General features: G+C 31.9%; 1 protein-coding gene across 1 annotated transcript in view; it reads right to left on the minus strand.

Annotated features, from left to right (window-relative positions):
- The window catches only part of LOC110995452 (dorsal root ganglia homeobox protein), a 65,249-nt gene that overhangs the window by 16,592 nt on the left and 35,387 nt on the right, over positions 1-13,270 (minus strand). Inside the window, exon 7 of the mRNA XM_045632978.1 lies at positions 12,988-13,092. Within this exon, the coding sequence (XP_045488934.1) occupies positions 12,988-13,092 (105 nt within the window). The remainder of the gene's footprint in view (positions 1-12,987; positions 13,093-13,270) is intronic.

Consider the following 13,270-nt stretch of genomic DNA (forward strand, 5'->3'; position numbering starts at 1 on the left):
TGTAAATTTATATTCCATCATCCATCAATCGGACTCGAACCCACTGCCCCGGGTTGCGAGTTAAGGCATCTAATTGAGTGGGATCCGAATAACAAATTAAAATTTCGTCAAGTAATTTGTACGGAGTTGGTATCATTCTTCATGATTTGCATTGAATAGGGTGACTAAGTGTCTGTCTGTTTTGAGATAAATAGGACGAATTGTGTGTCAGTTTGTGTATCATGGCCAAGTAAACACGAACTTGAAAACCATGGAGAAGAAGCGAAGTCTCCAAAAACCAGAAAAAGAAACCAGGAAAGGTAGGCTATTCCTAGCCTGCCTATCCTATGTAGTCTATGAACTGCTTAAGCTGTCCCGTAAGGTCGTTATAAAACAAAAAAAAACCAAAAATATTTCTATTCATATAAGTGAAGAAGTACACTTATGAACGTCAAAAAAATTAAATTCATTGTGAATTTCCATTTACTGCCAGTTCTCAAATCAAGGAACGGAAGAGAAGAACTGGCAATAAACTCTCCGCAACGCTTTTTAATCGCCATGATTTTTTATACAACGTTTGTAAGCAGTAGGAATATCTTCAAATAGCGATTTTTTTTAATTTTAACGGAATAGTTATTCCACTACTAAGTACTAACGAACAATACTGACTAGGAGAGTGTGTTTAGCTAAAATTGTATTATTATATTCTTGTGAATAAAATTCAATAACACGACTCACTCAATATACTAATGCTAGATAAATTGGAGCAGGCAGGAAAGCAAGACTCTGATTCATTAACCCTATCAAAAGTGCACTCTAAATTCAATGTCAAGTCACAAATCACTCAAAATTCTCTTCTGCTGATTAAATTGAAGCAGAAAGGGCTGTAAGACGCCTATAAGTATAAACATTAATCAAAAGTGCATGGTGATTCTAACATTAACATTCTAATCTTTATTTTTGGCCTAAAATCAGTATCTGTTTGGTATCTAACACGTCCCAGTTTCATCAGGTCGTTTTCCAATATCAATCCATAAGCGCAAAAAAAGAAAAATCTTAAATTTAGTTATGAATTCGTCATACGAACTCTTAATCAAGAAACTTTACCGCTCGTGTATAGTAATTTATAATAAAATATCACTTTATCCTACAAACTATAAAATCAGAGTGCTCCTACCGCGAGCCAGTGAAGTTAGCCGTCCCTCGCTCGAAATGATTTACCTAATAAAAATTATTATGCTGATCCATTTACAACTTTCGTCATTTCCCGCAACCATAATTTGTTCGCTCGTCTTATTTACTTTACTATGCAAATGTCCAATATGACTTGCAGTCAGCATTTGTCTGGATTGTTTCGAAATTTTCTAATGTGTTTGTTGATTAAAAATTGGGAACTTTTATTTTGGGCTCGGGATTTTCACTTTAGTGATATGTAACTCCCGTGATACCTTCTAGTAATACCCACGTCTCTGTTGATATAAGTGGTGCTTTATCAGCAACCTTGACATCGCATACCAAAATTTATATAGCAAGCAAATGAACTCAAAATATCGTTATTATTCATATTACTACATATATTCACTTCACGACCGTCATTACAAAAATGTATACTTCTTAATTTATATCTAGTGCCAGTTCTAAAACAATATCGTATAACGGACACTATAAACTGGCTGACTAACTCTCCGTTTGTCTTTTTAACTTCCAAGGTTTCAATAAATACTTGTAAGTACCTGAAACCATAACATCATGCTTCTTATCACATGTTCCACATCGCATGTCCAACTGAGGATCTCTTTTGTTGCATTCTCCCCTATCTTTGGTATGCCGTACCGCCTGATTAATACTAAAGCCTACCTTAACTTGGTTGGACCAGTGAGTCCACAGGCTTCTCCAAGTTATCAGGTACTTTGTATGTTATATGTCCAAAGAATCTTGAGATCGTTTGGTTATACTGTGAAGAAACCTGCCCGTCGTTTTCGTTGTCCAGGGCATCTAAGTTCCTCATTTCTGATGCAGGCCACGTTAGTTTAATTCAAGTTTAGTCTCGAGTTTTTAGTACCGACACCATAACTTTTTTATTGATTTTATCTTTAAACAACATAAATTCTCTTTTTTTAGATTATTCAAGATACTCCTACATTTTTATATAGATAAGTACGTTTCATTAACGTCATCAGAGATCACGTTCTCTTGGGTTAATGAGATAGATTATGAACGGGTGGATACAAACGAAATAACACTGTTACACTCGTTATTCTACTCGGGTAAAGGCATGAATACAATAGCAGCGGATACATAAAGCGATTTAACATAATACTGCTTGTTGCGTAGTCACACGCGATGCTAAAAGCAGTTATGAAAACCGAAGATAAAGCAATACTGCAACTAACCTCCTCTTCTATACCGATCAGTCTTCAAGCAATGTGCGCTGTGTGTTAGGAAAGTCTTTGTTGTTTTTGATATGTGAATTTGTTTGTTTAATACAAAGATATATTTACGAGTTCGTGTAGTTTTTAAATCATTTTAGGCTTATAAAAATCCTTTCTATTAAAAATACCGATGCAAGTATTTATAATAGTATTATAAAGGTAAAGTTTGTTAGGTTGTAGGAGGTTATCTCTGATCTACTGAACCTATTTCGAAAATTATTTGTGAGGCTTTAGACTCATATATTGCGAAGTAAGTTGAAGACTTGCGGTGTTTTGTATAGACGTCAAAAATCCAAGAAAATATCTAATTGTAAATCTTAATCATTCTCGAATCCATAAATTTCATCATAATCCAGCTGTTTAGAAGAAATTTAATTACAAAAAAAAACACAGGACATCGCTGTCGCCACCTTCTGTGAGAATGTCCTTCACATTACTCGTTTTATTAACGAACTGGACCAATCGAATCAGCACATTTAGCTGAGTTAGGTGTACCTATGTATCTATACAATGTTTATTGTATTTGAGTAGATATATATAGATACAAATGAAGTATACTTATCAAGTGTTAACTCATCTTTTAGCGTCTTTATGTATAAATATTTTCAACGTTCATCAACATTTTTTATTATTATTAATTTCTAATTTTGTCGTCGCATATTTAATTTATTTCCTTGCTAGGTTGCTTAAAATGTATGTAACATTTGTGATGTCACATTTTCTTGTATAATTTTATGTATGAACGTTTTTCATTATAAATAAATAAATTGATATTGATATTGATTGAGTTTCAGGTAAACTATGACCAAGCCATATGCAATTTTTATATTTAACCCTAGTGAAACAAAATAGATTCTTAGATTTTTAGGTCCTAAATTATCTTTATAAACTTATATTCCACCACGGCATTTATTAAATAGTTTATAGTAATATAATATTGTTTTTTTGTAAATTCTTATCGAATAACCTCAAAAATAATTGGACCTAATTAAAAAAATACTTTTTATTTTCAGGAGTAACATAGCTACATTTATTAAAAAAATATTCTAAAAATATAGTGCGTAGGTACACTAATTTAATATATATCTCTCTCTTAAATAAACAAGTTTCACAATACATCGATGAAATACTGCCAGCATTAAAGGCATAGTATTTTTTTATATTAGTTTTAAAACAACATTATAAAACTAGTTACGACCCCGAATTAAATATAAACAAGCGGATTAAACATAAAGCTTGCTGTCCTATTACACAATGGACAACTTCTTTCTCGCAGAGATTCTTTGGTTTCCTAAGCTGTTACCTATATAATAAATTAAATGGAAAAATTAACATTTACCCTCTATCAAAATATGAATGTAAAAAAACGTTGAGTTATGATGAAACAGAAGTTTTATTAACTGTTACTCTGTAAAACACCAAATCACCCACACATACACACACACACGCACACACATACACATAGAGACACACAAAAGCGCATGCGCACACACACACCTAATTTAATTTTACATCTCTGTTTGCAGTGTTTTCCTTTTAGCGTTTACTTTTTTCTTCTATTGTATATATATAATGTATATACAATGACCTATTGTACGTGTTCCGGTCCGGTGGTGGAGAGGCTGGCTATCTGTCACTCAGGTCTCCTGTTACAGAGACCAGTCTCTCACATACACTTTCAAATGTTATCATCTTAGTTTTAATCATTGTAACCTTGTATGTATATGTGAGAGAAGAATTAAAGATTATTATTATTATTATTATTACTGGTGTATAATAATTGTTAACATAATATGTTGATAATATTATCAAAACTAACTTTACCGTTTCCTTAACACTAAAATATTGTATACTCGCGTAAAGATGATTAAAAAACACCAAAATCTCTGGATTGACATTTAAACATCTATTAAGATCTAATCTGACCGGTGCTACCCGCATGGGGTCGCATGGGGCCAAAGGGGTGAGGCGATCGACTCTGTATGATTTTTTATGACCGCTTAAATGCTGTGCTATGCAGGCGTTGCTAATCTTGTCAAAAAGGGTTTACTGAGATTTTCAACCTTTCAAACATATTCTTTATAAGTTTAGGCAGTGTGGGTTGGATATCACGCCGTACTGTGCGTCTTTAACCCTCACTCATGGGGTGAAGGAAAACATCGTGAGCATGTCTGAGATAAAATCATCAACTACTTGCCTATAAAGAAAAAACACGAGACAGAACAGAAATATGAGGCCCGCTACTAAAATCTGCTTGTTTTGAATCCTTAATGAAGTATGGTACCAACAGCAAATTTTCAACTAAACAGGTATTCATTTGTCTCTTTCACTCAAGTTGTGTTCAATACAATGAAACAATACGATACAATAGTTATTTATGATTGCTTTTACGAATTCTCTTATAAATAAACTTAACATAATATTTTATAGATACAAAAAACATAGTAATTTATAATGCTAATATTTGCCGGCTATTAAGCCGCGTTCACACTGGCTTTCGACACGCGCGCCCAGCGTGATGCCACAACTTTGTCGCAGCGGGGTGTGGGCTATTATTTACCCATTGACTGTTTGTTGCGAAGTTTTTTAATCGTTAGGTGAGGGTTGTCCTTGATTAAATGTCTATTTAAAGGTGAAATATGGAAATATTTGTCCAATATATTTTTTTACAGTGGAATACAATGCAACAAATGGTTTTATTTAGGCAGAAATATTTTTTTCTATATTTAGACGTGTCTGCATGTACGTGTATACAACACTAAGGTCCATAGTCTAATTCGTGTCTCAAGTCTCCATCTTGTTTCATAAAAACATGCTTTGACTGCTTTTATTTCATTGTTTGGGTATAATTGACGTCCTAGAATTCGAGCTTTAAATACTTTTATATTGACATTTGACATAACCCGGAACAGCATGACAGAATATTCCTTTCAAAACGGACTGCAAATGTCAAACATGTAAACAAAACGCTCTAATTCACTTCAAATGACTCAAAGACAAATCCAAGATTTAATTACGGTACATTTAGCTTCAATAGTACCACTCGTGCAGTCACGTGGCATTCTAGCTTTGTTTATTCACCGGCTCAATTTAGCGTTAAGTGATTGTCGATTGGGGCGACACCCTAGCGATTTAATGACAAGCTTTCCGCTGTTTTGAACGCCACGGGTCGCGTTATTTACGGCCAGTGTGGAAGCGCCTTTGTCCGAATGGAATCTGTTACGGTAGCTACTTAATACTGTAATTTTTGTTATTAACTTTACATTATAAGGGTTTTGAAAAAAATCATTAATGCGTAAGTAAGACGCCTAAATATGAGTCAAACAAGTTTTTTTTATCGAATGCAACACAATATATGTTTATATGACGCAAAGGGAAAAGCTAAATTGCAAGATCAGTCTCACGTGCAACGTAATGTAAATAAATAAAAATAATTTTTGCCTAATAGTGACACTCTACTATTGAAGTTGAATACTAGCTACTGCGTGTCGGGATGCATGATCCAATTGTCGTCCGCTAAATTGATACTCTATTTGGCTCAATTAAACATTAATTAATGCCACTAATGAACATCGAGCCGCTCTACTGTTCATGACATATCACTTTGCTCTTTGAATGGAAAATATTTATATTCGTTTAAATCAAAATTCATTAAAAATAATTCGCTGATTTTTTTACTGAAAGAGTGCCGAGAGTTTTAAAGGAACATATATGTTTGGTACATAAAGAAAAAAAGAAATTAATAATAAAATAAAATTATGATTTGACGTTTTTTTTATAGAACAAGCAGAAAACAGGCAGGATTTTCACCTGATATTAAGTGTTACCGCTAGGGACACCCACCCTCAATGCCAGATATCTCGCGAGTGCCTTGCCGGCCTCTTCTAAACTTAAAAAACTCTCAGTTGTGGTGAAAAAATTTCGCCAGTCTGTTAAAATTTAGCATATCTGAAACATTGAGACGGTTTAGTAGCAAAACAAGCGGAGCTGACAGACGTTGTCCTGGGTTAAATATAAATATTTAAGACAAAAAACCTTATTGTAAATCTAAAGCATTCTCGAATACACTTCAGGTAATTACTTATTATCGAAGTAAGCCTTAATCATGAGACGAAATAAATATTTCATATTGTATTATTTATATAATATTGTATTTATATAAGTTTAATAACAAAAATATTGCAAAATTACACAAAAATAATAAAAAAGCCTAAAAAGAATTTCAAAGTGATTTTCAAATTATTTTAGGTTTTAATGTATGTGTTAAGTGTTTTCTAAATAAGAAATACACTTATAAATTCTATTAAGTATTTTCTTGCTCTCTTTAGAGAACCAGAATTTTAATGCGTGTATCCACTTTAACAAAGACAAAAATTTACAAAAAATCGATTTATGATAAACGATATAAAATATTTAGTTTTAAGTAATAATAAATATTTTTTAAGAAATATTTAATATAATAATAAAGAATATAATAAAATATTTATATATAAACCTTGCCTAAAGGGACTCCTTTTAATAATATTTTTTAATAATTAAATTTTAAGGTTAGTTATTAGATATATTTTTATGTATTATGTTATTTATTTATAAATTTCAGTTGATGTTTTAATTAATAATATTGTAGAAGTCTTGTCATAGAATTCAAACAACACGCTGACGTCATCATAACGATCATTACTTGTTTTATTAGACCTTTGTTGAATGAATAAAGTGCGTCTTTCTCGGTACACTGTTTCATTAACGACATTACGCTTGATTGACTTAAATAGTCAACAATTAGATAGAGGAGTTACACGTTATGAAGAGACTGTTATATATTTGATACTAGAGTGACCTTTGAGTCTTCACTTGAATTATTTTCAAATTGCTTACGTCAGGTTATTTACCTGACGTAAGCAAGACCTATAGGTTTTTCTAGTTAGCTATAATGGCAGAATGTTATTTAGTATTTTTTGTTATTAAATAATAGATTTAAATATAATATTTGATTGATTAATTTAATACAGAAACTTAGTAACATTCATTGCTATTTGGACGATAGCACTGGGGACTACACTGGCCATGCAGAAATCTCTCGCATCTGAAGTCGCTTTTGCTACGTGGAGTCTCGGACTGTGGTCGAATAAACCTAGTCCAATTAAAGACAAAGAAAACGAGCTTACGCATGTTCCACTAAAAAAGCATCACTTTTCGATGCTTTTTTTTAGTGGGGTAGTACCCCCTTTCAGCAAGATTGATTCATTATTACTTTAAATTCTCTTTAAATATGTTAGCATGAGAATTTCGTCTTAAAGACACACTTTTCAGTGACACAATCTTAAAGACATTTTATTTAAATATTGACATGTATATATTACGCTTAAAATAATTTATAATTACTTGTATAAAGTTTGGTTTAGTATTCAAACATTATTTGCTATAGACGTCATTATACACAGCATTGAATGCCGCCCAATAGGATTAGGTACGTTGGTTGAATTAGCGAGCGCGTTCGTCGACAAATGGACTTAACGAATTTAACCCGTTAGCGGCGTGCGCACATTTTGTGTCCTTAATTATCTCTGGAGTTGGGTTTTTATAGATGACTATATACTCACTTTTATTTATAGTTAATGTGTGACATAGTTTGTGTCAGTTTAGCGCTCTAAGCTTGCGTTTGACTTTTAAAAGTATTTTTTATAGCACAGGTATTAAACAGTTCATCTGATGTTAAGTAATACCGGCCATGGTCAACCTCTATGCCAGATCGCTCGCGAGTGCGTTACAGGGCTTTTAAGAATTAGCTGCGCGGGCGATTATTGACGCGTAGGGGCCTCCTACGAGCCTTTCTCGGGAATGGCTCAGTGGCTGAAATCGAAATTTGTATATATCCTTAGCGGGAAATACTTGATACTTACATGCTAATAGCATGTTTCAGCGTATGACGTCATCGCAGTGATTATGACCAAATAATCTAGGTGTCGCTTTGAGCTCTCGAGTTGGCTAACTCTAACGAGTGCTTGAGTTGAGTTTGAGTTTGGTATAACTACCAAAGGTTTTTTTTATTTTTTTCTCGTGAAAGATCATAGAAAGACCAACTACATATGAAAACTATATCAACTATATGTATTAAAGCTGTCTTAATTACAATGCATTTAATTTGAAAAGATCAAATTTTGGCCATCGGAGTGCGGGTGAAACCGGCCGATGTAAATCTATTTGTCATATTAATGTGGCCAATTAGACCGGCATGCGGGCAAGGGTTGACGCAAAAGAGGATAGGGTTACCAGTGTAAAAAAAAATTTTTTAACAAAAGGTTACTTTTATATTACATTACATTACAAGTAGAAGGACATTCGGTATAGTTTTACAAAAGCTTATTGCTATAAAATTTGCAAAATTATATATAAGTCTAGAAATTTAGACTCTTAGTTTTTAGTCTTATTAGTCTAGTCAAGAAGTTATAGTTGATACTAATAATATTATGGGGCCCCTATAGTGCAAGGCACTGTCATGTATGTTATATATATGCTGCCCGGCTAACTTCGTTCCGCCTAATAGTCTAATATTATCGTGCTAGCTTTAGTTAAACTTAATTTAGGATTTCATTTAGGTAATAACATTAATACAACATTTTTTTGCAAGTACAGAAATGTTTAATAGCTTGCCATTGCGAAAGAAGAATGATGTAAAGTAGTAGTTTTGTCAACAGATGGCACCGCATAGGGTTTAAACTTTCAAGAATTATATTGATTCATAGCACATTATTTAGTGATTTTTAGTATCGTGTATCAACCCTATCGACCGGTTCGTTACACTTTACAATTGGTGAACACTTGCAGTGTTTAATTGTCGCCTTTAATTCAATCTCGCTGTTAAACTGTTTAGCTAACTAAATATTCATTAAATAAATTCCTTTATTCATTTTCTGCTCTTTATTAAACTGCAATATTGCTTGCATCCTGCTAACTCGATATGAATAATTATTATTATTCATGTAGTTAACTTAAGATATACTTAGAAACGACAAAAATACGTATAAACTATAAGTCAAGGCCGTAGAAAGAATCATTTGCCAATGTTAATTAAAAATGTGTTTGAATGATACAGGAATCTGAGGCCTAGACCTAAAATGGTTGTAGCTTTATTGATTTTTCTCTAATTACATTTAAAAGCAATTTTCTTTTTTATTAATTTATAAACAGAATATTTTATTTATTTACAGAATAATACCATTTAAATCATGGTATATTTTAAAACTATTTGTTTGGTAAAATTTGGCTTGTATAAATGTAACAATAGCAGTCTTGTCAAGATAAATATACGATAAATACATGTAAAAATAATTCTTCAATTTATTTTTGTCTCTTAACGTTAGACTATCTAGTAACTGATTGGGTAGTCCATTTATTAGCTGCTGCAAATACCTCAACGTTATCTCACCATTGACGTCTGTTCTCGAAGTACAGAGCTGAACTGGCGTTACAGATCATCGGCATTGTACGTATGCTCAAGTCGAAAAAACATTTTTTTTATTTATAATAATGACATTAAATATAGAAGAGAACCGAATGTTTCACTTCTATCAGCAAAGCACGGTGAAAGGGATTTTCAAGGTGAATCTAGAAGAACAAGAAGGCTGTTAATTAAAACTATCATCCCTGAGTTATACGAACTGTGTAACTAAGTAGAACAGTGGTATAGAATTTATGATCCATTAATCTATCAACGAAGCAATGAATTCTTTTGTATACTTAATAAAAATATTTGGGTCACATGTATCTGTTAAAGCTCTCAATTGAGGTGTCAATATCGTGGTGGTCCAATTCAATTTAAAGGGCAGAATAATTAAATCTATGACGTATTAGTTTATTTAACAAGATTTATCTTTTGTATGGTACAAGTGAACCAATTGATTAATGAAAAATCGATTGTCGGTGTACTGACAACAGTTGAACGTGAGAAAGTCACTAGAATATACTGATGGAATGGTTGCATTTTTTCAAAAGAAAATATTAATTTTATTTGTTTGATAGATTTTTTCTAGTGATATTAAATAGAACGCATCAGAAGTAACGACGCGCCGCGAGGTAACGCCGTGCCGCGAGGTAACGCTGCATGAGTCATGTTTTTTCAGTCAAAATGCAATTGAATTTCTAAATTTCCTCTACATTTAAAATGTAGAATTAAAAATATTGAATATGCCATATATTATTTATATATTAAATATTGAATAATAATAAATTTTATCATTATTTTTAGAAATTGAATAAGTTTGTTTTAGCTAAAACATGTTTGTCTCTTAGTGCGAAATTTATGCTGTGATGAGAGAGTACTTCATTAATAATATATTTTTTTTTTAAATATTGCCTTTCAAGTTACTAATATGACCAATTTAATTGGCGATTAAAAAGAGTGGTGGAGAGTTTATTGCCAGTTCTTCTCTTCCGTTCTACGCCCTTGATTTGAGAACTGGCAGTAAATGTAAAATTAGATGCATATTCAATGTATATTTCTTTTTTGACGTTCATAAGTGTACATTATGCTACCTACATGAATAAATCATTTTTGAATTTGAATTTGAAATGCATTTTGATGTAATATAACAAAGTATTTTCATTGTCAGATAAGTAAATTATACAAACAATAAGTATACCGTTTCAATAAGGATCAAGTTTCTTTATCAAACTCAATTACAGACAACTTACTTCGTCGGAAGATTGTTTTAATATAATTTTCGTCTTAATTACCAATAATAAGTTAGGGTTAATTCTGTTCCACTTAACATCGAAGTTGAGATCGCTAATAGTTTAACAAATTACTATTAATTATGAATAATAAATTACCTATACCAATATAATGGTGTGTTTTGTAGGCAGTACCTACTGAATCAAATTGGATGAGAGAACCTATGTCTAAATTATTGGTTCAAACTATTTGTTTAATTAATAGTACTTTGCTGTATTTTAACGCCAAGAAGAATGCCAAGAGGTTATAAAAGAAACAAAGTTAGGCAATTGAAAAGGTCAAAAAAATCATAGATCCGAGATATACCATATATGGATTCAACACGGCTGTCAGTACCTACATGCACCACGATGTATACAAAAAATTATTACGCCATGGCTATTAAACTATTTAATCATCTTCCTAGAAGTTATATATCACTGACATCCAATTCTTTCAAGGGGAAGGTGATTAAATTTTTAAAGGCAAGGTGCTTTTATAGCCGCAGCGGGTATCTAGATCATAAGTTTGACACCAATTTTAAATAATTTAATTTTTATGATATTATGTTAATGTTTCAAGTATATGACATTATAAAATTAATATGAAATATCCATGCCTATTTATATATGGCAAATTGTACAGATTTTTAGAATTATTGTGTCTAATTGTAATGTATGTGATAATGTATGTGTAAGATAATGGATCTTAGCCAACAAACGATTTCATTTCATTAAGAAAAACAATAACTATAATGTAAATATTTTGTATTTCCGATATAAGGCTATAAATAAAGAAATAAACTGCCAAGAAAAAAAGTATGTTTTTTCCAATAAATTGCTTAATAGTCATGTATATTTAAATCAACCCGTAATATTCCACAGACTATGAGAGCAAAACGTAGAATTCGTTGACCGGATCTCGAGATCCGAGATTATGACGCTTGCTTAACACAAATAGGTGTGCGGAATCCCTTGTTAGGGATATTTCCTTCAATTGTTAGTATTGTTTATAGAATATATATAGACAAAATAATTCTAGCGAAATAATCATTCCATTTTCGAACTGTCTAACATCTGCTAGAAATAATACAATAATTGAGTTAATGAATATCAGAGGGCTTAGTCAAGATGTCTTCATTACCTAAATTTAAATGATAATGATAGTTTGTGTCGATTTTCATACAAATTTAGTTCGACTAACTGACACAAGCTGTTTTCATTTTAATACGACATTTCATTTTAAGGCGACTACGCCTATGAATATCTTTCAACTTATAACCCAAAAGTTATTCTGAATATTCTTATATTTATAACTTTTTTCAAGTTTCAATATGATTTTACTTTAAAGACGTGTATTAATCTAATGATTATATCACATCAGAAACATATTGCTTAACTAAGTACGTACAACAATTACAAAAAAGACCATATGTGCAGATGCCTATAATCATAATTTGAGTTTCTTTATTCTTTGATGAAGTTATTTGAAGCTGGGCTGCAACGAATCGCTCTGGCTTTAAGAGATTTACGCCGGAACCAATCCTTCCACGATCACACATCATCACAATCCTAATGTATCCACGATCTCAGATAGAAAAAAATCCGAGATTGTGGATTGTCAGACCGTGACAGTTTTAGATTTGCAGCCAATTCACAAAAACAAATGACAAATGAATGCAATGTACCTACTACATTAGGTGACACAAAGAGTACTAAAACAGAAATTCAAAAAAGTTTTCATTAGTAATGTTTCTAACTGGCCAGTTCTAAACATTTTCATTTCAGTGTTACCCAAGTATATGTAATGTAACAAAACAGCGTAACTATAAACAATAAAATAGTTGTAAATAATCTATAAACTTACTGGTCAAAAGGGGAAAAGATGTGATGCTGTGGTCTGTGCTCGGGCGGCGCTTCCCTTGATCCAGCGCTACCTACAGACGGCGCTGGTGAAGGACTTGCTTCTGATCTGTATTAATTCAATTCGATTTATTATCCGTTTAAATTTAGTTTTATTGTTTTTTTTTACCGTATAAAATTAAATGATTCAAGTCTGAAAATTATTAATTAATAAAAAAATAAAATAGATTATTGATTTTTATTCATTTCAATCAATTATAGCAAATTTTGTTTGGAACTTCTCAGAA

This window comes from Pieris rapae, chromosome 21 (assembly GCF_905147795.1).
Source record: "Pieris rapae chromosome 21, ilPieRapa1.1, whole genome shotgun sequence".
Lineage (NCBI taxonomy): Eukaryota > Metazoa > Arthropoda > Insecta > Lepidoptera > Pieridae > Pieris > Pieris rapae.